This window comes from Oncorhynchus gorbuscha, unplaced genomic scaffold (genome assembly GCF_021184085.1).
Source record: "Oncorhynchus gorbuscha isolate QuinsamMale2020 ecotype Even-year unplaced genomic scaffold, OgorEven_v1.0 Un_scaffold_3551, whole genome shotgun sequence".
Classification (NCBI taxonomy): domain Eukaryota; kingdom Metazoa; phylum Chordata; class Actinopteri; order Salmoniformes; family Salmonidae; genus Oncorhynchus; species Oncorhynchus gorbuscha.
Genome location: NW_025747760.1, coordinates 1 through 24,379, shown reverse-complemented (window position 1 = coordinate 24,379; position 24,379 = coordinate 1). Strand labels below are relative to the sequence as shown.

The following is a 24,379-nucleotide window of genomic DNA, read 5'->3' as shown; positions in this document are numbered from 1 at the left end:
TGTAGACATGCCTCCTCTCAGCCACGGACCAGAGAGAGAGATCATTACCCACACGCTCACCTCTATATTCAGGTTCAGTAACTCTCCTCTCCTCCTCTATTCAGGTTCAGTAACTCCCTCTCCTCTATATTCAGGTTCAGTAACTCTCCTCTCCTCTATATTCAGGTTCAGTAACTCTCCTCTCCTCTATATTCAGGTTCAGTAACTCTCCTCTATATTCATGGTTCAGTAACTCTCATCTCATATTCAGGTTCAGTAACATATTCAGGACCAGAGTAACTCTCCTCTCATTCAGAGAGATCATTTCAGGTTCCCTCTCCTCTCCCCTCTATTCAGGTTCAGTAACTCTCCTGTCCTCTATATTCAGGTTCAGTAACTCTCCTCTATATTCAGGTTCAGTAACTCTCCTCTCCTCTATATTCAGGTTCAGTAACTCTCCTCTCTATATTCAGGTTCAGTAACTTCCAATCATATTCAGGTTCAGTAACTCTCCTCTCCTCTATATTCAGGTTCAGTAACTCTCCTCTCCTCTATATTCAGGTTCAGTAACTCTCCAGGTTCAGTAACTCTCCTCTCCTCTATATTCAGGTTCAGTAACTCTCAGGTTCAGTAACTCTCTCTCCTCCTATGTTCAGGTTCATAACTCAGGTTCATCTCCTCTATATTCAGGTTCAGTAACTCTCCTCTCCTCTATATTCAGGTTCAGTAACTCTCCTCTCCTCTATATTCAGGTTCAGTAATGTTCAGGTTCAGTCTCTCCTCTATATTCAGGTTCAGTAACTCTCCAGGTTCAGTAACTATATTCAGGTTCAGTAACTCTCCTCTCCTCTATATTCAGGTTCAGTAACTCTCCTCTCCTCTATATTCAGGTTCAGTAACTCTCCTCTATATTCAGGTTCAGTAACTCTCCTCTATATTCAGGTTCAGTAACTCTCCCTCTCCTCTATATTCAGGTTCAGTAACTCTCCTCTATATTCAGGTTCAGTAACTCTCCTCTCCTCTATATTCAGGTTCAGTAACTCTATATTCAGGTTCAGTAACTCTCCTGTCCTCTATATTCAGGTTCAGTAACTCCACTCAGTAACTCTCCTCTATATTCAGGTTCAGTAACTCTCCTCTCCTCTATATTCAGGTTCAGTAACTCTCCTCTCCTCTATATTCAGGTTCAGTAACTCTCCTCTATATTCAGGTTCAGTAACTCTCCTCTATATTCAGGTTCAGTAACTCTCCTCTCCTCTATATTCAGGTTCAGTAACTCTCCTCTATATTCAGGTTCAGTAACTCTCCTCTCCTCTATATTCAGGTTCAGTAACTCTCCTCTATATTCAGGTTCAGTAACTCTCCTCTCCTCTATATTCAGGTTCAGTAACTCTCCTCTCCTCTATATTCAGGTTCAGTAACTCTCCTCTCCTCTATGTTCAGGTTCAGTAACTCTCCTCTATATTCAGGTTCAGTAACTCTCCTCTATATTCAGGTTCAGTAACTCTCCTCTATATTCAGGTTCAGTAACTCTCCTCTCCTCTATATTCAGGTTCAGTAACTCTCCTCTCCTCTATATTCAGGTTCAGTAACTCTCCTCTATATTCAGGTTCAGTAACTCTCCTCTATGTTCAGGTTCAGTAACTCTCCTCTATATTCAGGTTCAGTAACTCTCCTCTATATTCAGGTTCAGTAACTCTCCTCTCCTCTATATTCAGGTTCAGTAACTCTCCTCCTCTATTCAGGTTCAGTAACTCTCCTCTATATTCAGGTTCAGTAACTCTCCTCTCCTCTATATTCAGGTTCAGTAACTCTCCTCTATATTCAGGTTCAGTAACTCTCCTCTCCTCTATATTCAGGTTCAGTAACTCTCCTCTCCTCTATATTCAGGTTCAGTAACTCTCTCTCTATATTCAGGTTCAGTCTATATTCAGGTTCAGTAACTCTCCTCTCCTCTATATTCAGGTTCAGTAACTCTCCTCTATATTCTCTCTCTCCTATATTCAGGTTCAGTAACTCTCCTCTCCTCTATATTCAGGTTCAGTAACTCTCCTCCTCTATATTCAGGTTCAGTAACTCTCCTCTCCTCTATATTCAGGTTCAGTAACTCTCCTCTCCTCTATATTCAGGTTCAGTAACTCTCCTCTCTATATTCAGGTTCAGTAACTCTCCTCTATATTCAGGTTCAGTAACTCTCCTCAGGTTCAGTAACTCTCTCTCCTCTATATTCAGGTTCAGTAACTCTCTCTATATTCAGGTTCTCTATATTCAGGTTCAGTAACTCTCCTCTCCTCTATATTCAGGTTCAGTAACTCTCCTCTCCTCTATATTCAGGTTCAGTAACTCTCCTCTATATTCAGGTTCAGTAACTCTCCTCTATATTCAGGTTCAATAACTCTCCTCTCCTCTATATTCAGGTTCAGTAACTCTCCTCTATATTCAGGTTCAGTAACTCTCCTCTCCTCTATATTCAGGTTCAGTAACTCTCCTCTCCTCTATATTCAGGTTCAGTAACTCTCCTCTCCTCTATATTCAGGTTCAGTAACTCTCCTCTCCTCTATATTCAGGTTCAGTAACTCTCCTCTCCTCTATATTCAGGTTCAGTAACTCTCCTCTCCTCTATATTCAGGTTCAGTAACTCTCCTCTATATTCAGGTTCAGTAACTCTCCTCTCCTCTATATTCAGGTTCAGTAGTACTCTCCTCTCCAGTCTATATTCAGGTTCAGTAACTCTCCTCTCCTCTATATTCAGGTTCAGTAACTCTCCTCTCCTCTATATTCAGGTTCAGTAACTCTCCTCTCCTCTATATTCAGGTTCAGTAACTCTCCTCTCCTCTATATTCAGGTTCAGTAACTCTCCTCTATATTCAGGTTCAGTAACTCTCCTCTCCTCTATATTCAGGTTCAGTAACTCTCCTCTCAGGTTCAGTAACTCTCCTCTCCTCTATATTCAGGTTCAGTAACTCTCCTCTCCTCTATATTCAGGTTCAGTAACTCTCCTCTCTATATTCTCTATATTTCAGGTTCAGTAACTCTCCTCTCCTATATTCAGGTTCAGTAACTCTCCTCTCCTCTATATTCAGGTTCAGTAACTCTCCTCTATATTCAGGTTCTATATTCAGGTTCAGTAACTCTCCCTCTATATTCAGGTTCAGTAACTCTCCTCTATATTCAGGTTCAGTAACTCTCCTCTCCTCTATATTCAGGTTCAGTAACTCTCCTCTCCTCTATATTCAGGTTCAGTAACTCTCCTCTCCCTCTCTATATTCAGGTTCAGTAACTCTCCTCTCCTCTATATTCAGGTTCAGTAACTCTCCTCTATATTCAGGTTCAGTAACTCTCCTCTCTCTATATTCAGGTTCAGTAACTCTCCTCTCCTCTTCAGGTTCATATTCATATTCAGGTTCAGTAACTCTCCTCTATTCAGGTTCAGTATTCCTCTATATTCAGGTTCAGTAACTCTCCTCTCCTCTATATTCAGGTTCAGTAACTCTCCTCTCCTCTATATTCAGGTTCAGTAACTCTCCTCTATATTCAGGTTCAGTAACTCTCCTCTATATTCAGGTTCAGTAACTCTCCTCTCCTCTATATTCAGGTTCAGTAACTCTCCTCTATATTCAGGTTCAGTAACTCCCCTCTATATTCAGGTTCAGTAACTCTCCTCTCCTCTATATTCAGGTTCAGTAACTCTCCTCTATATTCAGGTTCAGTAACTCTCCTCTCCTCTATATTCAGGTTCAGTAACTCTCCTCTCCTCTATATTCAGGTTCAGTAACTCTCCTCTCCTCTATATTCAGGTTCAGTAACTCTCCTCTCCTCTATATTCAGGTTCAGTAACTCTCCTCTCCTCTATATTCAGGTTCAGTAACTCTCCTCTCCTCTATATTCAGGTTCAGTAACTCTCCTCTATATTCAGGTTCAGTAACTCTCCTCTCCTCTATATTCAGGTTCAGTAACTCTCCTCTATATTCAGGTTCAGTAACTCTCCTCCTCTATATTCAGGTCTATATTCAGGTTCAGTAACTCTCCTCTCCTCTATATTCAGGTTCAGTAACTCTCCTCTCCTCTATATTCAGGTTCAGTAACTCTCCTCTATATTCAGGTTCAGTAACTCTCCTCTCCTCTATATTCAGGTTCAGTAACTCTCCTCTCCTCTATATTCAGGTTCAGTAACTCTCCTCTATATTCAGGTTCAGTAACTCTCCTGTCCTCTATATTCAGGTTCAGTAACTCTCCTCTATATTCAGGTTCAGTAACTCTCCTCTATGTTCAGGTTCAGTAACTCTCCTCTATATTCAGGTTCAGTAACTCTCCTCTATATTCAGGTTCAGTAACTCTCCTCTATATTCAGGTTCAGTAACTCTCCTCTATATTCAGGTTCAGTAACTCTCCTCTATATTCAGGTTCAGTAACTCTCCTCTATATTCAGGTTCAGTTCTGTGTGGTTAGTTGGCAGCATCTAAAGAGTTAGATAAAAGGTGAGATGCTTAGTTCCTCACCATGTTGCCGTAAGAATGGCCCTGAGAGACTCGGTGGTGCTTCTAGCCTGTCCACTATGCACCATGGAGTTGTTGTATAGCTGTATCTTTCTTCACTGTTCCCTGTAGGAGCCTCCTGGACGACTCTCACTTCCACCACTCTCTGGTGAACGGTGTGGCTGAACCCGTGCCCTACTTCACCCAGCTGAGACAGACTGCCTACACCCCTACCACACCTCTCCCTGGGGCTGCTACGCCTTTTCCTGGGACCAGGGAGGCCGCTCCACCTTGCCCCTCTACTCCTCAGCTCCTCATGGGGGGCAGTCTGTACAGTGCTGGGGTAACAGAGGTAACAAAGCAACAACCACAGACCCAGAAGCCAACAGTGAAGCGAGAGCGTCAGCTCAACGTTCAGGAGACCATCCGCAGGTGAGCTGGGTTGGGTGGGGCGACATACAGTTGAAGTCGGAAGTTTACATACAGTGGGGGGGGGGAGTATTTAGTCAGCCACCAATTGTGCAAGTTCTCCCACTTAAAAAGATGAGAGAGGCCTGTATTTTTCATCATAGGTACACTTCAACTACAAAATTATAGAAAAAAATCCAGAAAAATCACATTGTAGGATTTTTAATGAATTTATTTGCAAATTATGGTGGAAAATAAGTATTTGGTCACCTACAAACAAGCAAGATTTCTGGCTCTCACAGACCTGTAACTTCTTCTTTAAGAGGTTCCTCTGTCCTCCACTCGTTACCTGTATTAATGGCACCTGTTTGAACTTGTTATCAGTATAAAAGACACCTGTCCACAACCTCAAACAGTCACACTCCAAACTCCACTATGGCCAAGACCAAAGAGCTGTCAAAGGACACCAGAAACAAAATTGCAGACCTGCACCTGGCTGGGAAGACTGAATCTGCAATAGGTAAGCAGCTTGGTTTGAAGAAATCAACTGTGGGAGCAATTATTAGGAAATGGAAGACATACAAGACCACTGATAATCTCCCTCGATCTGGGGCTCCACGCAAGATCTCACCCCGTGGGGTCAAAATGATCACAAGAACGGTGAGCAAAAATCCCAGAACCACACGGGGGGACCTAGTGAATGACCTGCAGAGAGCTGGGACCAAAGTAACAAAGCCTACCATCAGTAACACACTACGCCGCCAGGGAGTCAAATCCTGCAGTGCCAGACGTGTCCCCCTGCTTAAGCCAGTACATGTCCAGGCCTGTCTGAACTTTGCTACAGAGCATTTGGATGATCTAGAAGAAGATTGGGAGATTGTCATGTGGTCAGATGAAACTTTTTGGTAAAAACTCAACTCGTCGTGTTTGGAGGACAAAGAACACCATACTTACTGTGAAGCATGGGGGTGGAAACATCATATTTTGGGGCTGTTTTTCTGCAAAGGGACCAGGACGACTGATCCGTGTAAAGGAAAGAATGAATGGGGCCATGTATCGTGAGATTTTGAGTGAAAACCTCCTTTCATCAGCAAGGGCATTGAAGATGAAACGTGGCTGGGTCTTTCAGCATGACAATGATCCCAAACACACCGCCCGGGCAACGAAGGAGTGGCTTCGTAAGAAGCATTTCAAGGTCCTGGAGAGGCCTAGCCAGTCTCCAGATCTCAACCCAATCGAAAATCATTAGAAAGAGTTGAAAGTCCGTGTTGCCCAGCAACAGCCCCAAAACATCACTGCTCTAGAGGAGATCTGCATGGAGGAATGGGCCAAAATACCAGCAACAGTGTGTGAAAACCTTGTGAAGACTTACAGAAAACGTTTGACATCTGTCATTGCCAACAGGGTATGTAACAAAGTATTGAGAAACTTTTGTTATTGACCAAATTCTTATTTTCCACCATAATTTGCAAATAAGTTCATTAAAAATCCTACAATGTGATTTTCTGGATTTTTTTTTTTTCTAACTTTGTCTGTCACAGTTGAAGTGTACCTATGATGAAAATTACAGGCCTCTCATCTTTTTAAGTGGGAGAACTTGCACAATTGGTAGCTGACTAAATACTTTGTTGCCCCACTGTACACTTTGGTTGGAGTCATTAAAACCCATTTTTCAACCACTCTTCACATTTCTTGTTAACAAAGTCATTTTTCCAACAATTGTTTCCAGACAGATTATTTCACTTAGTATCACAATTCCAGAGGGTCAGAAGTTTACATACACTAATTGACTGTACAGCTTGGAAAATACCAGAAAATGTCATTGTTTTGGAAGCTTCTGATAGGCTAATTGACATCATTTGAGTCAATTGGAGGTGTACCTGTGGATGTATTTCAAGGCCTACCTTCAAACTCAGTGCCTCTTTGCTTGACATCATGGGAAAATCAAAATAAATCAGCCAAGAGCTCAGAAAAAAAATTGTAGACCTCCACAAGTCTGGTTCATCCTTGGGAGCAATTTCCAAACGCCTGAAGGTACCACGTTGATCTGTACAAACAATAGTACGCAAGTATAAACACCATGGGACCACGCAGCCGTCATACCGCTCAGGAAGGAGACGCATTCTGTCTCCTAGAGATGAACGTACTTTTTGGTGCGAAAAGTTCAAATCACTCCCAGAACAACAGCAAAGGACCTTGTGAAGATGCTGGAAGAAACTGGTACAAAAGTATCTATATCCACAGTAAAACGAGTCATATATCAACATAACCTGGAAGGCTGTTCAGCAAGGAAGAAGCCATGGCTCAAAACCGCCATAAAAGCCAGACTGCGGTTTGCAACTGCTGTCGTGGAAATGTCCTGTATTACCAAATCATGAGAGAGCAAACCACACACAAGTCAGAGTTATATCATGAAGTCCATCTTTAATTATATGAGCTTCACCATAGCCCTGTGACTCTCAGATCAATTCAGTGTCTATAAATGAATTCTCTGAGAGTGCTTACAAAACAATTCTTAGTATCATTTATAGCCAAGACCCCACCCATTTAAACTCACATGACAAATAACAGATTTTAGGAATATTGCACAAAGGAAGACACAGCATTTGCTCTAAATTATTGTTCAGTTTGCTCTCTAGACGAGGTTCTACTTCTCGTTCTTGGTACAACATAGTACCAAAACATTACCTCATCCAATGGCATATATCAATTGTCAATCCTCGATACTCCCATCTTAAATTCACCTCCTCCTGGACAAGCTCACCGAGACAGTGAGCCTCTTAGGTCATACACTCAATCAAAATAAGGGCAACCTCAGAGGGGACATGTAATAGTTATAGACACATTCCCATAAGAAGACAAGCCTGACCTCTCACCTCTCTGGGCCCAAGTAACTTTTCCACATAAGCATACTTATTTACATTGATAAAACATCTTATCAATGTTACCTAAAGAATTCTGATTCTGCTACCACACTGCACATGGGGACAAAGATTGTACTTTTTGGAGAAATGTCCTCTGGTCTGATGAAACAAAAATAGAACCGTTTGGCCATAATGACCATTATTATATTTGGAGGGAAAAGGGGAGGCTTGCAAGCCGAAGAACACCATCCCAACCGTGAAGCACGGGGGTGGGAGCATTGTGCTGTTGGGGTGCTTTGCTGCAGGAGAGACTGGTGCACTTCACAAAATCGATGGCATCATGAGGAAGGGAAATGATGTGGGTATATTCAAGCAACATCTCAAGACATCAGTCAGGAAGTTAAAGCTTGGTCGCAAATGGGTCTTCCAAATGGATAATGACCCCAAGCATACTTCCAAAGTTGTAGCAAAATGGCTTAAGGACTACAAAGTCAAGGTATTGAAGTGGCCATCACAAAGCCCTGACCTCAATCCTATTTTTTTACTAGGATTTACATGTCAGTAATTGTGAAAAACTGAGTTTAAATGTATTTGGCTAAGGTATATGTAAACTTCCGACTTCAGCTGTACGTGGGGCAGGGCTTTAGGTAACCAGTTATAGACCATTCCTGTCTAAACAGGAAATACTTCAAACAGATCTATGACCAAACCTTTTACAGATTGTGACTTTTAAGGGGAGAAATATCAGATATTAAAAGGTCATGAACACGTTTTGAATGTTGTTCCCCTTGAATGAATGTGAATTAAGGTGCTGTTGTATCCCCTTGAATGAATGTGAATTAGGGTGCTGTTGTATCCCCTTGAATTAATGTGAATTAGGGTGCTGTTGTTCCCCTTGAATGAATGTGAATTAGGGTGCTGTTGTTCCCTTTGAATGAATGTGAATTAAGGTGCTGTTGTATCCCCTTGAATTAATGTGAATTAGGGTACTGTTGTTCCCCTTGAATTAAGAGACTGTTCCTCTGTGTTCACTTCTGCTACTCCTCCCTCTCCTCTCCCCCCTCCCTCTTCTCTTCCCCGATTCCTTCTCCCTCTCTTCCTCTCCTCCCTCTCCTCTTCCCCTCATTCTCCTCCTCCTCTTCCCCTCCTCCCTCTCCTCTTTCCCTCCTCCCTCTCCTCTTTCCCTCCTCCTTCCTCTCCTCTTCCCCTCCTTTTCCCCCCAGGTTGCCAGAGTTCTGTGACGTGACAGAGGAGGTTCTCCTCAACACCTTACAGAACCTGATGATGGAGTCCTTCCTGGGAGAGCTGGTCCTTACAGCCAGGCCACGAATCATCGCTCTGCCTCCTGTCTCTGCCAGGTCTGTCAGAACCTCCTGGATGCCAGAATAGCCTGTTCTCAGATATGTTTGTGTGTGCGCTTGTCAACTCCTACGGTCAGACCCACACCCCATCCAGCTTGTACATTGATCATAAAAACCGATTTTTCTACAGAAGATGGATCTATCAAGCATGTTCATTAGTCCAGACTCCACATTTCCATTGATCACAGCAATTATCAATAAGGTTAAACTGTGACTTATCACTCGTTGATGGATATAGTAACTAGCCATGTTTCCATTCATCGACATCTACAGTTGTTTCACCAGATATCTCATGTCCTATATATTACTGTAGAGGAGTCACTACAGACCCTGGTTCGAATCCAGGCTGTATCACAATTGGCCCAGCGTCGTCCGGGTTCGTCCGTCATTGTAAATAAAGAATTTGTCCTTAATTGACTTGCCTAGTTAAATTTAAAAAAAGGTTAAATTTGCATAGAATATAGATGTGACAGTTGCACGTAATGACATCACAACAACAAACACCTAGTGTCATATAAATGTAGTGGTTCAATTGTTTCCATTACCCATCTAGCCAAATTGCACATTAATAAATTGGAGACAGCCTGTATGTCGTCCCACATCTGTTTAATGTATCAGGTTACCCGTGAAAAGGAGAGAATGACAAAATTAACAAATAATTTGCCAACGTACGTATCGCCACACGGTGAAACTTCATTGCCGGAAAAGCAGGGGGAATGTAATTCATGTATTCTTGAAAGTCGGGACAATCCTTGTCCAGGAAAGAAACCGTTTTTCGTTCTAGCATTTAGAAGTTGATGTGGAGGGGAGCTTGATGACATCGTGTCCCCGCGTACCTTCAAAGGGATTCAGCAATGATCATTTAGTCAAAACACCAGGTCTCAGAGAGAGTTCGACAAAAGAAACATCCCACCTGTCAAAATGTCTCCTATATCTGCAGTTTCCATTTCACGTTAGGCTTTTGTTGTTTCTTTTGCAGACTGCTTTTGTCAAATAAACCTGGATCAACAGACTGCTCTGTTTCGTCTTATCTAGGAGGAACAGCTGTGGTTCCAGGAGGCTGTCCAGAGGTGGAGCTGACCCAGACAGGAGCAGAGAGACCAGGGGGGGTTGCTCTGGGTCTTAGCTTCAGCCCACCCTCTTCACTACTGGCCAACTTGGCATGGACCTAACCAGTGTTTTACTCCACGCAATGCCTCAACATTATTTCATACCCAATTAATAACTATTTTTAAAAATTAAGAAGTTCAACAAAAGTTGATTTGACCATTTTAAAATAGCGGTTCACGTCTCAATGCCCTGATCTACAATGTGATTAGTACTTTCACACCCTCATGTACCTGATAGTATCTCTGTGAAGCACTGGACAGTTTCACTTCACTATATCTAGCCTTTATGCTAAACCCAAACATTGACAACAAACCATTCCAAAAACATTTTTTTGTTTATTAAAAAGGAATTCAGTCCACAGTAGTTAAGACTTTGGCACCTACAATATATATAATTAAAAAAGTAACAAAAACGTGTACACCCCAAATAGCATTAAAACAAAATGCTTGGATAAAAGAGATAAATTAAAAACAGCAGTTGAGGTGGGTATGAAACAATGCAACTCAACTGGCAGCCATCTTAGAGCTTCCGTTCACAAAATGGCAGAAGTACATGAAAACAACTGATACAATTCTGGACATTGAATGAACACCCACTTGTAGTGTACCTCTGTGATACAACTCTTGCATTAAAGCAGTGGTATTCAGCGGGGACCCCCCCCCCCCCGATTTAATTTCTGGGGACCAAATTTCTTATGATCCCACCCCATATCAAATAACAACCTTCCAAAAAAAAAAAAATCTGCAAATTTCTACATAAATCGTCTTCTCAAAAATGAAAAGAAACCAATAAATACATTTACTCAATAAAATTGTATTTTTCAAATTATTTCTCAAAAACGTTTGTATAATGTGTATAATGTCCCATACAATAATCTGTACTCTTGGTTTCTGGTTCTTCATTTTTAATATATATTTTGAATACCACTGCATTAAAGACCATGCATGGTTTTAAAAAGGAATGTTTTTGTTCGTTAGACTGGTAGTTGAAGTCTCCAAAGAGATTTGAAATGCACGAAGACGAGGTTCTCATGCGAGACCTCTGTATCCAAGTGGTTCACTATATAGGGACTAGGGTTATACTTCAAAACAGCAATCTTATTTCTCTGTAGAAGCATTTGAGCTCGGATGGGATCGGTTGGAAATATTATCCATTCAAGAGAACTCACGATACCGTCAAGAGGTTTCCCATAGTGTAAACTTCTGAATGGGGTAAAATCTCAGAGAGAGAAAGCTCTGGTTCGGGCAGCACAGAGTAGAAACAGAGTAGGCTATAGGAGAATTAGGAACAGCACAGAGTAGGCTACAGGAGGAATGGCAACAGCACAGAGTAGAAACAGAGTAGGCTACAGGAGGAATAGAAACAGAGTAGGCTACAGGAGGAATGGCAACGCACAGAGTAGAAACAGAGTAGGCTACAGGAGGAATAGAAACAGAGTAGGCTACAGGAGGAATGGCAACGCACAGAGTAGAAACAGAGTAGACTACAGGAGGAATAGAAACAGAGTAGGCTACAGGAGGAATGGCAACAGCACAGAGTAGAAACAGTAGGCTACCGGAGGAATGGGAACAGCACAGAGTAGAAACAGAGTAGGCTACAGGAGGAATAGAAACAGAGTAGGCTACTGGAGGAATACTGAATGGCTTTAGAACCTCTACAGATTCTCTTTTCATGGGAATGTCTCGAAGGACTAGGTAGGACAACGGAACCAAACATTAAAGACCCTTTCTTTGCCTTGGGGGGGGGGGGTATTTTGAAGTGACGCTATAGAAAGGAGTGGCAATGTGGAGAAGCAGCAGGATGGTGGTTAATTGGTCAGACCAGACCACTGATCAAGGTTAGTGAATGACAGGAACAGGAAGGCAGCACGTAGTTGACACTTCCTACAGTAATATGTTCCATGGAGTACTACTGTGACGGCACGGGAAGACATCGCCATAGAAATACAAGTCTATAAGAATTCAATAGGAATTATATTTCCATGGGCGACACGTAGGAAGTCCCACCAAGTTGACTACTTAAAAATAAAAAAAATGGTGCATGCTAGCAGTCTTTTGTGAGACTGATCCTAGTGCACTCTAGGTTTTATAACTCTGTAAGTCACAGGTACAGCGCCTTCAGGAAGTATTGACTTTTTCCACATTTTTGTTGTTGTTGTTACAGCTTGAATTTAAAATGGATTAAATAGAAATTGTGTGTCAATGATTTACACACAATTACCCCATAATGTCAAAATGGAATATTGTTTTGTAGAACATTTGGTAAAGTAATAAAATGTTAAAAGTTGAAATGTATTGAGTCAATAAGTATTCAAACCCCTTTGTAATGGCAAGCCTAAAGTTCAGGAGTAAAAATGTGCTTTTGACAAATTGCGTAATGAGTTGTTTAACCTTTGTTTCCCATCTCTTTACCCCACACAAGTGTCTGTGAGGTCACTCAATCGAGTAGTGAATTTCAAGCACCGATTCAACCACAAAGACATGGGAAGTTTTCCAATGCCTCGCAAAGAAGGGCACCTATTGGTAGCAGACACTGAATATCCCTTTGAGCATGGTGAAGTTATTAATTACACTTTGGATGGTGCATCTATACACCCAGTCACTACAAAGATACAGGCGTCCTTCCTAACTCAGTTGCCGGAGAGGAAAGAAACCACTCAGGGATTTCACCAGAACAATAAGCTTTGGATTTAGAAATCAGCTTGAAAATCTATGGCAACACTTGAAAATGGCTGTCTAGCAATGATCTATAACCAACTTGACAGAGATTGAACAATTTTTTTTTTTTTTAGTGGCCAAATATTGTACAATCCAGGTGTTAGAGCTCTTAGACAATGACCCAGAAAAGTCCTACAAAGTATTGACTCAGGGATGTGAATACATAAGTAAATTAGATATTTATGCATTTCATTTTCAATATATATATTTGCTAAACATTTCTAAAAACATTTTCACTTTCATTAAAAAAATCTATTTAATCCATTTTGAATTCAGGCTGTAACAACAAGTTGTTGAATAAGTCCAGGGATAGGAATACTTTCTGAAGGCCCTGTAATGTGAGTGGAGTCTGAGGAGGATCTCCTCTCCTTCTTTACTCGGAGGGTTGCTGTACATCTGCTAGGAGCTCTGGTCTCAGACACTCTATAGGACACTGGATGTTCTGTTGGGAAGACAGAAAGGAAACATTGAGTTCGTTTAAAGTACGTGTTAGCATGATGGTCAATAAGGAAATACAGTTTTTTTTACCTTTATTTAACTAGGCAAGTCAGTTAAGAACATTTTTTTATTTTCAATGACAGCCTAGGAACAGTGGGTTAACTGCCTTGTTCAGGGGCAGAACAACTGATTTGTACCTTGTCAGCTCGGGGGATTTGAACTTGCAACCTTCCGGTTACTAGTCCAACGCTCTAACCACTAGGCTACGCTGCCGCATGATATACAGCTGATCTCGATTGACATATGAGAGGTCACAAAGACATTTGTGTCCATGTTATTATGGGCCAGTAAGTGGCAGAATGAAAGGCCAGCTCTAGAATCCAAGGAGCACAGAATAAAATAAAACACTAGAAAGGACACTGGTAAACCTTTAACGTAACTACCGATCGGCCATCTTGGTCAGGGAAAACTGTACAATATTGCATCTCTATGCCTGAGAGGCCGGGAACACCCACCAGTTTCTTCAAGGCGTTCTCCCTATAGCGGTTGGCCATCTTGGTCAGGGAAAACTGTATAATATTGTATCTCTAACTGTATAATATTGCATCTCTATGATGCCTGAGAGGCCGGGAACACCCACCAGTTTCTTCAAGGCGTTCTCCCTATAGCGGTTGGCCATCTTGGTCAGGGAAAACTGTATAATATTGCATCTCTATGCCTGAGAGGCCGGGAACACTCACCAGTTTCTTCAAGGCGTTCTCCCTATAGCGGTTGGCCATCTTGGTCAGGGAAAACTGTATAATATTGTATCTCTAACTGTATAATATTGTATCTCTATGCCTGAGAGGCCGGGAACACCCACCAGTTTCTTCAAGGCGTTCTCCCTATAGCGGTCGAATGCGTCTTGGTGTAGTTGAGGCTGTAGCAGATCCACATCTACCTCAGTCTGAGCTCCCGGTCTTCTGCAGTTCTCACAGCGCCAGCCCTGAGGGCAGGACACACCATTTACCACATAGAACAAAACGCTGTCGGTCTCATAGATCTGCTGCGCCCTTAACATTCACTGAAGTCCTCACCATTAGAATTCAATTTCACTTCGATAGTCCGCCAAATTTGCGTATCCAGTTTACCACACGTTCACAACTTTCTCCTGCTTAAGTCTAGACTCCCCTTATCTGTGCTTTTCTTTTACTTCCTGTGTGCTACACCACAACATCCTGTGCTCCACTGTATGGAGACGGTGGTCTTACCTGCTGTCCTCCGTAACAGGTGCAGGTACAGATAGCTCCCAGGTATTCCTTCTGCCACTGGTTGCCCACCTGGTACATCTTCCCCTCGTCATAACACGTAGACTCATCTGTAGCAACAAATAGATCACCATAACAACGCACAGCGCAGTCTCCGGTTATTCTCTAAGCGAACCTGAACTTTTACTGCGGATTGGACGTTGTTTCGTTCCAGCAACGGAGGCGTTACGAGAACAGCTCGGCAGTATTAAAAGGAGCCGTGGACTTGGTACACTCTGGTGTGAATTAAACAACTTGTCGGCCATTAATTGCTCTCTGAACTAGTATGGTCCGGTACTTACGTGGCTCGCACTTGAACTCTCCCTTCCCGTTGCCCAAACAAGTACAGCTCATCATGTGACCGTTCTCAGCGTGGCGATCCCACTTCTCTCCTATGCGGTAGTTGTTCCCGCTGTCATGACACCACTCTGTAGGAGGGAGAGGGTGAAGAGGGGAGTAGGGGACGTAGGAGAGAGGGGAGATCATTCTAGTTGAATTAATCCAAAATAATTTTTTGGGGGGGCACACATGGCCATTATGTCCTCGACTCCTCCCACTCTGGTGGAGAAAGGAGTCTGATTGGACCCAACATTCTGAGCTTCACTGAGACTGAGATTGTACAATTCATCCCTCATTCACACAAACATCAGTCATTTGACCCATGACGTTTAGCATTCAGACATGATGATGGCATGTCGTCTCAGGGTTTGGTATCGTCTGGTTATGGACTGACAATACAAACCCCAGACACAACATGCTCTATCCCCGTCAGTGGCATGTTTTACTACAGTAGAACAACATGCTGCAGGGACTAGCATGGGCAGACCTTAGCCTTTCTATCAAATCATCCCAGAATAAAATGTGCTTTAAGAATGATTTAGTCATTTTAACAAATGCTATAAAATGAGAGAAAATAAATACCGTAACCATACAATTTAGTTTTTTCATTTTTTTCTTCATTTTGGTCATCTGTGTCAGGTCTGCCCATGCTGAGGTAAGATAGAAGGGGTTTGTATTAGAAGCATTATGGGATGGGTTAGAGTCACTCACTGGATGAATCACATCTGAAATGGCCACTGCCCAGCCCCAGACACCTGCACCACAGCTTAAAGCCCGTCTCTGACATACGCTCCCACTCTACACCCACGTCATGGTAGGTGGCTGTGAACGTGTCATAACACACATCTCTGTTGGAGGGGAGGTGGTCTCCTGGAACTAGAAGGAGAGAGAGGGTCAAAGCATGTTAACAAAGGAAAAACAAAAACAGATGGACAAAGCAAACTATCAACAGATGGGATTTCACCAAATAATAAAGCGCGGATCCCCCAAAACACTAAAGCGCGGATCCCCCAAAACACTATCCCCCAAAACACTAAGCGCGGATCCCCCAAAACACTAAAGCGCGGATCCCCCAAAACACTAAAGCGCGGATCCCCCAAAACACTAAAGCGGGATCCCCAAAACACTAAAGCGCGGATCCCCAAAACACTAAAGCGCGGATCCCCCAAAACACTAAAGCGCGGATCCCCCAAAACACTAAAGCGCGGATCCCCCAAAACACTAAAGCGCGGATCCCCAAAACACTAAAGCGCGGATCCCCCAAAACACTAAAGCGCGGATCCCCAAAACACTAAAGCGCGGATCCCCCAAAACACTAAAGCGGATCCCCCAAAACACTAAAGCGGGGATCCCCCAAAACACTAAAGCGGGGATCCCCACTAAAATCCCCAAAACACTAAAGCGCGGATCCCCCAAAACACTAAAGCGGGATCCCCACAAAATCCCCACACTAAAGCGCGGATCTCTAAAAACTAAAGCACGGATCCCCCAAAACACTAAAGCGCGGATCCCCAAAACACTAAAGCGCGGATCTCTAAAAACTAAAGCACGGATCCCCAAAAACATTAGAAGGACGCTGGACAACAACTCATGTAAAGTCTTAATTGAAAAGTCTAATGTTATTGCATGGCATACCACCGCAGGGTACTGGAGAAAGTAGCCGTAATCTCACGGACATGCTAATGTAGTCCTTACCAGCGTTGCCAGCGGTGACTATCTCCTCCAGGACCTTCTCTCGGCCCTGCCCTCTCATGGCCTCCACAACGACGTTATAGGAGGCTCCTGATGTCAACCCGATCAGAGTGGCACTGGTAGAAGTGCCTGGTAATCTCATCTGTTAAGAGAGAGATGGATATTGTTTAGTGGGAATAGCAATACCTGTGGTGTGAGAATCATTCACTATTGACACCATGTATGTTGTAAAGAGAATAATCAGGTACGCTAGTACACACCATCTGAATACAGGTATTCTCACCTGGAACATCTTCTCTTCGAGGTTGGTGATGGGGCTACAGGTTACCATGTACTCTGAGCTCTGGGGAACACCCTGCCATGAGATGGTTGTGCGTGTCTGGGCCTCCTGCGGCACCCCAAACCCGGTCTCATTCTCAGGGAACCCAAACGGAAGACCCGATAATGGACCCTCGCTCACCCGGACCAGGGGCACTCTCTGGCCATCGGGGCCTGGGACGGGGATGTAGACTAGGGGTTCACGGTGGTGGATAGCTGGACCCTGGTTGTCCCTACCGTTGGGGTTGGGGCCCAGGCTCTGGTACTCTGTGTAGATGTGCTGGCCCTGCTGGCCCAGCGTGTCCTGGCCGTTAGTCCCCACCAGCTGGACGTGGTTGGGGTTCAAGTTGGGGTTGAGGGGAAAGTTGGGGTTCAAGTTGGTGTTCCCGTTGGGGTTGAGGGGAAAGTTGGGGTTAGGTTTGGTATTCCCATTGGGGTTAGGGTTGATGTTGGGGTTCCCATCAGGGTTGGGGTTGGTATTGGGGTTCCCATCAGGGTTGAAGTTGGGGTTCCCATCAGGGTTGAAGTTGGGGTTGGTGTTGGGGTTAGGGTTGGTGTTAAAGTTGGGGTTAGGGTTGGTGTTAAAGTTGGGGTTAGGGTTGGTGTTAAAGTTGGGGTTAGGGTTGGTGTTAAAGTTGGGGTTAGGGTTGGTGTTAAAGTTGGGGTTAGGGTTGGTGTTAAAGTTGGGGTTGGGGTTAGTATTAAAGTTAGGATTGGGGTTAGGGTTCAAATTGGGGTTGGGGTTCAAATTGGGGTTGGGGTTCAAGTTGGGGTTGGGGTTGAGGGGAAGGTTGGGGTTCACATTGACGTTATAGTTGGGGTTTCCATTAGGGTTGGGGTTCCCGTTAGGGTTGAGGGGGAGGTTGGGATTGGGGTTGAAGTTAGGGTTGGTGTTAAAAATGGGGTTCTGATTGGCACTGCCATAGAAGTTGGGGTTGGTGTTGGCATCGCTGTTGGGGTTGAGGGGAAAGTTAGGGTTAGGATTGGGGTTGCTGTTAGGGTTGAACTGGTTGGGGTTGCCATTAGGGTTGAGGGGGATGTTGGGGTTCACGTTGAAGTTCCCATTGGGGTTGGTGTTGGGATTCTCATTGGGGTTAAAGTTAAAGTTAGGGTTGGGGTTCACGTGGAAGTTGGGGTTACCATTTGGGTTAAACTGGTTGGGGTTCCCATTAGGGTTGGTGTTGGGGTTGAGGGGAAAATTGGGGTTAGGATTGGGGTTGGGGTTGAGGGGAAAGTTGGGGTTAGGATTGGTGTTGGGGTTGCTGTTAGGGTTGAACTGGTTGGGGTTAACGTTGAAATTTCCATTGGGGTTGGTGTTGGGGTTCCCATTGGGGTTGAAGTGGAAGTTAGGATTGGGATTCACGTGGAAGTTGGGGTTACCATTTGGGTTGAGGGGAAAGTTGGGGTTAGGGTTGGTGTTGGGGTTTCCATTAGGGTTGGTGTTGGGGGTAGTTGGGGTTTCCATTGGGGTTGGTGTTGGGGGTAGTTGGGGTTGGTGTTGGGGGTAGTTGGGGTTTCCATTGGGGTTGGCGTTGAAACTAGGGTTGCTGGGGTTAAAGTCGAGGTCGGTGGGGAAGTTGGGGTTAACCTCGTCCTCGGGCACATCCAGGATATCGGGGCTGGGCCGGTGGGACACAGGGAGCTGGGATGCCAGTTCTAGCAGAGAGACGGGTTAGGAGCAGAGCAAGCAGAGCGTTAGAGACCGGAGAGGAGCTGCAGCAGCTAGGTTCAACCAGCAGGGGGACACTACAGAGAGAGTCCTCTTGTCTTTCCTGTTGGATTCAATGGGCAGCTCCTGCAAACTGCAAAGCTTGCCACTAGCGCACATTGTAACTTTTGAATAATTTACTTTAGATATTCAAAAGGTCAGAGCATTATCTTAAAGCAGCTGAGACAATTTTGGTGCTGCCTCAGTATGTATTAATTGCTTGCCTGCAAAAAGCCATTGTTACAACAAGCACATATTCACAGAGTTTCATTGGTTTTGTAATAACTTTCTTCTTCATCAATTTGTTCCATTCAGAAAAAGAGGTATCTGACCTCAAGGCTCTTTCCCTGGTTTAAAAAAAAAAAAAAAAGGTCTTGTTCAGATGGGAAAGTTGATTGTTGTACTTACGAGTTCTAGCCTTGCCCACTAGAGGAGTGCTTCTCAGAGCATTCTGCAGGGTGACAATCTTGATGACATATTCAGTTCCTGGTTTCAGACCTAAAAATGTTTATAAAAAAAAACGTAGTGTGAGGGAGAGACTTAGTAAAAGAAACAGGCTACGATAGACAGGTTGGCTGATAAGGTCACGAAAAATGTTGCGCGTCGAACGGTGTCGGGAATGTCGGGAATGTCGGGAATCAGGGTACAGGTACATTGTCCATTTCAAATTCATTCCTTACCCAGATTTGTGTGTATTGGGTATATGTTGTGTAATTTGTTAGATATTACTGCACTGTCGGAGCTAGAAGCACAAGCATTTAGTTAGATATTACTGCACTGTCGGAGCTAGAAGCACAAGCATTTAGTTAGATACTACTGCACTGTCGGAGCTAGAAGCACAAGCATTTAGTTAGATACTACTGCACTGTCGGAGCTAGAAGCACAAGCATTTAGTTAGATATTACTGCACTGTCGGAGCTAGAAGCACAAGCATTTAGTTAGATACTACTGCACTGTCGGAGCTAGAAGCACAAGCATTTCGCCCACAACAACATCTGCTAAACACATGTACGTGTTATCTAGAAATATATATATTACTAAACATTAAAATATATATATATATCGATTACTATCGATCCCCTGCAGGAGGCCTTCTGGTAGGGCCGTCATTGTAAATAAGAACTTGTTCTTAACTGACTTGCCTAGTTAAATAAAAAATAAATACATTTGACAAATAAAATTCAAATTCCAGGTTGCACAGCAAAATACTTTAGCAGCATTTGCAAGTAAATAGTTTTTTTTATATTTTATTTTACGTTTATTTAACTAGTTAAGTCAGTTAAGAACAAATTCTTATTTTCAATGACGGCCTAGGAACAGTGGGTGAACTGCCTGTTCAGGGGCAGAACGACAGATTTGTACCGTGTCAGCTCGGGGGTTTGAACTCTCTAACCACTAGGCTACCTGCCGCCCCTACACTCTAACCACTAGGCTACCTGCCGCCCCTACACTCTAACCACTAGGCTACCTGCCGCCCTACACTCTAACCACTAGGCTACCTGCCGCCCCTACCTCTAACCACTAGGCTACCTGCCGCCCTACACTCTAACCACTAGGCTACCTGCCGCCCCTACACTCTAACCACTAGGCTACCTGCCGCCCTACACTCTAACCACTAGGCTACCTGCCGCCCTACACTCTAACCACTAGGCTACCTGCCGCCCTACACTCTAACCACTAGGCTACCTGCCGCCCCTACACTCTAACCACTAGGCTACCTGCCGCCCCTACACTCTAACCACTAGGCTACCTGCCGCCCCCTACACTCTAACCACTAGGCTACCTGCCGCCCCTACACTCTAACCACTAGGCTACCTGCCGCCCCTACACTCTAACCACTAGGCTACCTGCCGCCCCTACACTCTAACCACTAGGCTACCTGCCGCCCCTACACTCTAACCACTAGGCTACCTGCCGCCCCTACACTCTAACCACTAGGCTACCTATCGCCCCTACACTCTAACCACTAGGCTACCTGCCGCCCCTACACTCTAACCACTAGGCTACCTGCCGCCCCTACACTCTAACCACTAGGCTACCCCGCCTGTTTGAAATGTAGAGCCCTGCAATCCATTGAATTTAAGCCCAACCCGACTCGTTTTGCTCCACGGTTGCACACGCGTCTGTCTTGTTTGCTAAAACAACCCACCCGGAACTTTTCACACTATTATGTTGAGCCAAACTGTTCTGGTATGTTCTATTTAAACACACTTCCCAGCCACTGAGGTGTATGGATCCGTAACCCGACCAGTTCAGTTTGATTCGACTCGGTTCAGACCTAAGAACAAAAAAGGTCCCGTATGTAGCCATGTGGGCCGACCTGCACCACATTTGACAGAAACATGAGTTATAGATTTGCTTTCAATGAGAATGACATGTCTGATAAAACGGTAGAATCGGTTCTATGTGCACTATTTCTACGCTTCTCATTCTTAAAGTTTTCCTTTTGGGAGGAGAGCCCTACCAGTGATGATGGCTTGGCTGCGGGAAGCGGTGGGCCGCGGGGTGAGTTCCCGGGGGATGCCCCCCGCCTCCTCGTAGGTGACGTAATACCCGGTGACCCCGGCACTACGGGACCCCTCCCAGGTAAAGGAGATGCTGCTAGGGGTCAGAGAGGTGAACCGGATGTTGGTGGGGGAGACACCACAGGCTTAGCTGCAGGAGAGAAACAATACAGGAGACAATCAATTCCACAGTTGAAAAGACACTGGCTGAACCAACTAAAATCTGGAAAACATTTGCAGAAATGTTGATTTATGTCAAATAACCCTAATAAATGAGAGAGGTAGGTAGTGCATAGAGAGAGGTATATAGAGAGCGGTAGGGTAGTATATAGAGAGCGGTAGGTAGTATATAGAGAGCGGTAGGTAGTATATAGAAAGCGGTAGGTAGTATATAGAGAGCGGTAGGTAGTATATAGAGAAGCGGTAGGTAGTATAGAGAGAGCGGTAGGTAGTATATAGAGAGCGGTAGGTAGTATATAGAAGCGGCAGGTAGTATATAGAGAGCGGTAGGTAGTATATAGGAAGCGGTAGGTAGTATATATAGAGGTAGGTAGTATATAGAGAGCGGTAGGTAGTATATAGAGAGCGGTAGGTAGTATATAGAGAGCGGTAGGTAGTATATAGAGAGCGGTAGGTAGTATATATAGAGGTAGGTAGTATATAGAGAGCGGTAGGTAGTATATAGTATATAGAGCGGTAGGTAGTGTATAGAGAGAGGTAGATAGTATACCTGTGGTGGCAGTGAGGGTGAAGGGAGCACTGCGGCCGTTGCCATTCAGAGTGTATATGTTGATCTTGTAGGTAGAGCCAGGCTGAAGACCTGTGGAAAACGGTCCAGATGAATCTGATCTAGAATAGAGTCTGGGTCATGTTCATTAGGCACCACTTGGTGCAATAAGAAATGCCCATTTTCTGTTGCAAGACGTTACAAAAATGTTGCGTGTCCTATTGAACACGACCCTGAAGTGAATGTTGACTGCAGCAGGGTGAGGTCAATGGAGTAGGGGTATTAGGGAGGGGGGGTACCATTAGATACCATGGGGGTACCATGAAGGTTTACGAAGGGTATAGGAGGGGTACCTTGGATGGTGACAGTTTTAGGGGGGGGGGTACAGGAGGTTTAGCTTGAATGGGGATTTAGGGAGGGGGTACCTTGGATGGTGAAGGTTTAGGGGGGTGTACAGGAGGGGTACCTTGGATGGTGAAGGTTTAGGGAGGGTACCTTGGATGGTGAAGGTTTAGGGAGGGGTACCTTGGATGGTGAAGGTTTAGGGAGGGTACCTTGGATGGTGAAGGTTTAGGGAGGGGTACCTTGGATGGTGAAGGTTTAGGGAGGGGTACCTTGGATGGTGAAGGTTTAGGGAGGGTACCTTGGATGGTGATAGTTTAGGGAGGGGTACCTTGGATGGTGAAAGTTTAGGGAGGGGTACCTTGGATGGTGAAGGTTTAGGGAGGGGTAACTTGGATGGTGAAAGTTTAGGGAGGGGTAACTTGGATGGTGAAAGTTTTTTGTTTTGAATTTTACCCCTTTTTCTCCCCAATTTCATGGTATCCAATTGTTTAGAAGCTACTATCTTGTCTCATCGTTACATCTCCCGTATGGGCTCGGGAAGGAGACGAAGGTTGTAATGAGTCCTCCGATACACAACCCAGCAAGCCGCCTGCTTCTTAACACAGCGCGCATCCAAACACCGTGCACCTGGCAACCTTGGTTAGTGTGCACTGCGCCCGGCCCGCCACAGGAGTCGCTGGTGCGCGATGAGACAAGGATTCCTACCGGCCAAACCCTCCCTAACCTAGACTACGCTAGGCCAATTGTGCGTCGCACCACGGAGCTCCATTCGCGGCGGTTTCGACAGAACCTGGGCACAAACCCAGAGTCTCTGGTGGCACAGCTGGCGCTGCAGTACAGCACCCTTAACCACTGCGCCACCCGGGAGGCCCCTGGATGGTGAGGGTATGGGAGGAGTACCTTTGATGAGGGGTATCGGAAGGGTACCTTGGATGGTGTAGGTGCGGGAATCAGGGCGATGGTCCTCTGGATGGGGGTGCGGCCTCCGGTGGTGGGCGTGGCCTCAGCCAGGAAGCCAGAGATGGTCTCGGTCTTGGATCTCCAGGTCAGGGTGATGGAGGTGTCCTTTGCGTCAGAGATACGCACGCGACGGGAGGACTGATGTCTGGAACACAAAGAGAGCAGTTTTCTTTAAATTGAATTTCTTTTTCTTATTAACTAACATTGTCCTTTGTTAAAAGATTGTAATGTCTGTTATATATGTGAACATCTGTTTTGTGGACTAAATATTAAATTAGATTACAGATAATGTGTAAATAAAAATATGATTTTGACCATGTTCTACTATCATCACTATCGGTTGGCTGTAGAGCGAGAGAGACTCACTGTCCCAGGTTGTGACCTCTCCTGAACTGAAACGGCTCGTCAGAGAGTTCTTCAGGCGTAAATGGCACCTCGTGCATGGTGAAACCTACACAGACACAAGACAATACAGAATAAACTGAGTGAGACTCATACATAGGGAAACCTACACAGACTACATAGTAGAAACCAACACCGACAGTACAGAATAAACAAAAACCTACACAGACAGTACAGAATAAACTGAGTGAGACTCGTACATAGTAGAAACCTACACAGACAGTACAGAATAAACTGAGTGAGACTCGTAGTAGAAACCTACACAGAAACAGAATAAACTAAATTGGGAACTGTTACATATTAAAAGAAACCTACACAGACACAGTACAGAATAAACTAGTGGAGTCTCTTCATAAAGTAGAAACCTACACAGACACAGTACAGAATAAACTGAGTGATAGAAACCTGCACAGACAGTAGAATAAACTGAAACCTACACAGAAACCTGCAGACAGTACCAGAATAAACTTCTGAGTGAGACTCATACATAGTAAACCTACAGACACAGAATAAATGAAGAACTGCGTGCATGAGACTGCGTACAGAATAAACTGAGTATAGAAACCCTACACCAGACAGTACAGAATAAACTGAGTGAGACTCATACATAGTAGAAACCTACACAGACACAGTACAGAATAGAAGCTGAGTGATAGTAGAAACCTGCACAGACAGTTGCAAGAATAAACTGAGTGAAATAATGCCGTCAAGTTGTAAGTTGGTTCATTGTTTTAGCAATACGTAAC

At 44.3% G+C, this 24,379-nt stretch overlaps 1 protein-coding gene and 1 pseudogene across 2 annotated transcripts; one reads left to right on the top strand and one right to left on the bottom strand.

Moving 5' to 3' along the window:
- On the top strand, positions 1-10,560 carry LOC124027868 (cilia- and flagella-associated protein 65-like). Its single transcript, XM_046340115.1, has 4 exons — positions 1-72; positions 4,587-4,886; positions 8,950-9,084; positions 10,123-10,560. The coding sequence occupies exons 1-4, from the start codon at positions 8-10 to the stop codon at positions 10,211-10,213; spliced, it is 591 nt and encodes a 196-aa protein (XP_046196071.1). The 5' UTR covers positions 1-7; the 3' UTR covers positions 10,214-10,560.
- On the bottom strand, positions 10,513-23,682 carry LOC124027867 (annotated as a pseudogene). The gene is made up of 13 exons (XR_006837529.1): positions 23,598-23,682; positions 23,199-23,376; positions 21,930-22,011; positions 21,160-21,350; positions 19,104-19,193; positions 17,518-18,643; positions 16,953-17,487; positions 16,673-16,811; positions 15,689-15,853; positions 14,941-15,066; positions 14,603-14,709; positions 14,215-14,337; positions 10,513-13,356 (listed from the first exon to the last, which is right to left on the bottom strand). The product of XR_006837529.1 is annotated as a fibronectin-like (transcript).
- Between the last annotated feature and the right edge of the window lie 697 nt (positions 23,683-24,379).

Bases quoted from the DNA above. Each gene is read 5' to 3' on its own strand.
- LOC124027868 (XM_046340115.1), top strand. From the start codon at position 8: ATGCCTCCTCTCAGCCACGGACCAGAGAGAGAGATCATTACCCACACG. The intron at 73-4,586 runs GTTCAGTAACTC...TGTTCCCTGTAG, and splicing joins ACGCTCACCTCTATATTCAG to GAGCCTCCTGGACGACTCTC. The intron at 4,887-8,949 runs GTGAGCTGGGTT...TTTTCCCCCCAG, and splicing joins GTTCAGGAGACCATCCGCAG to GTTGCCAGAGTTCTGTGACG.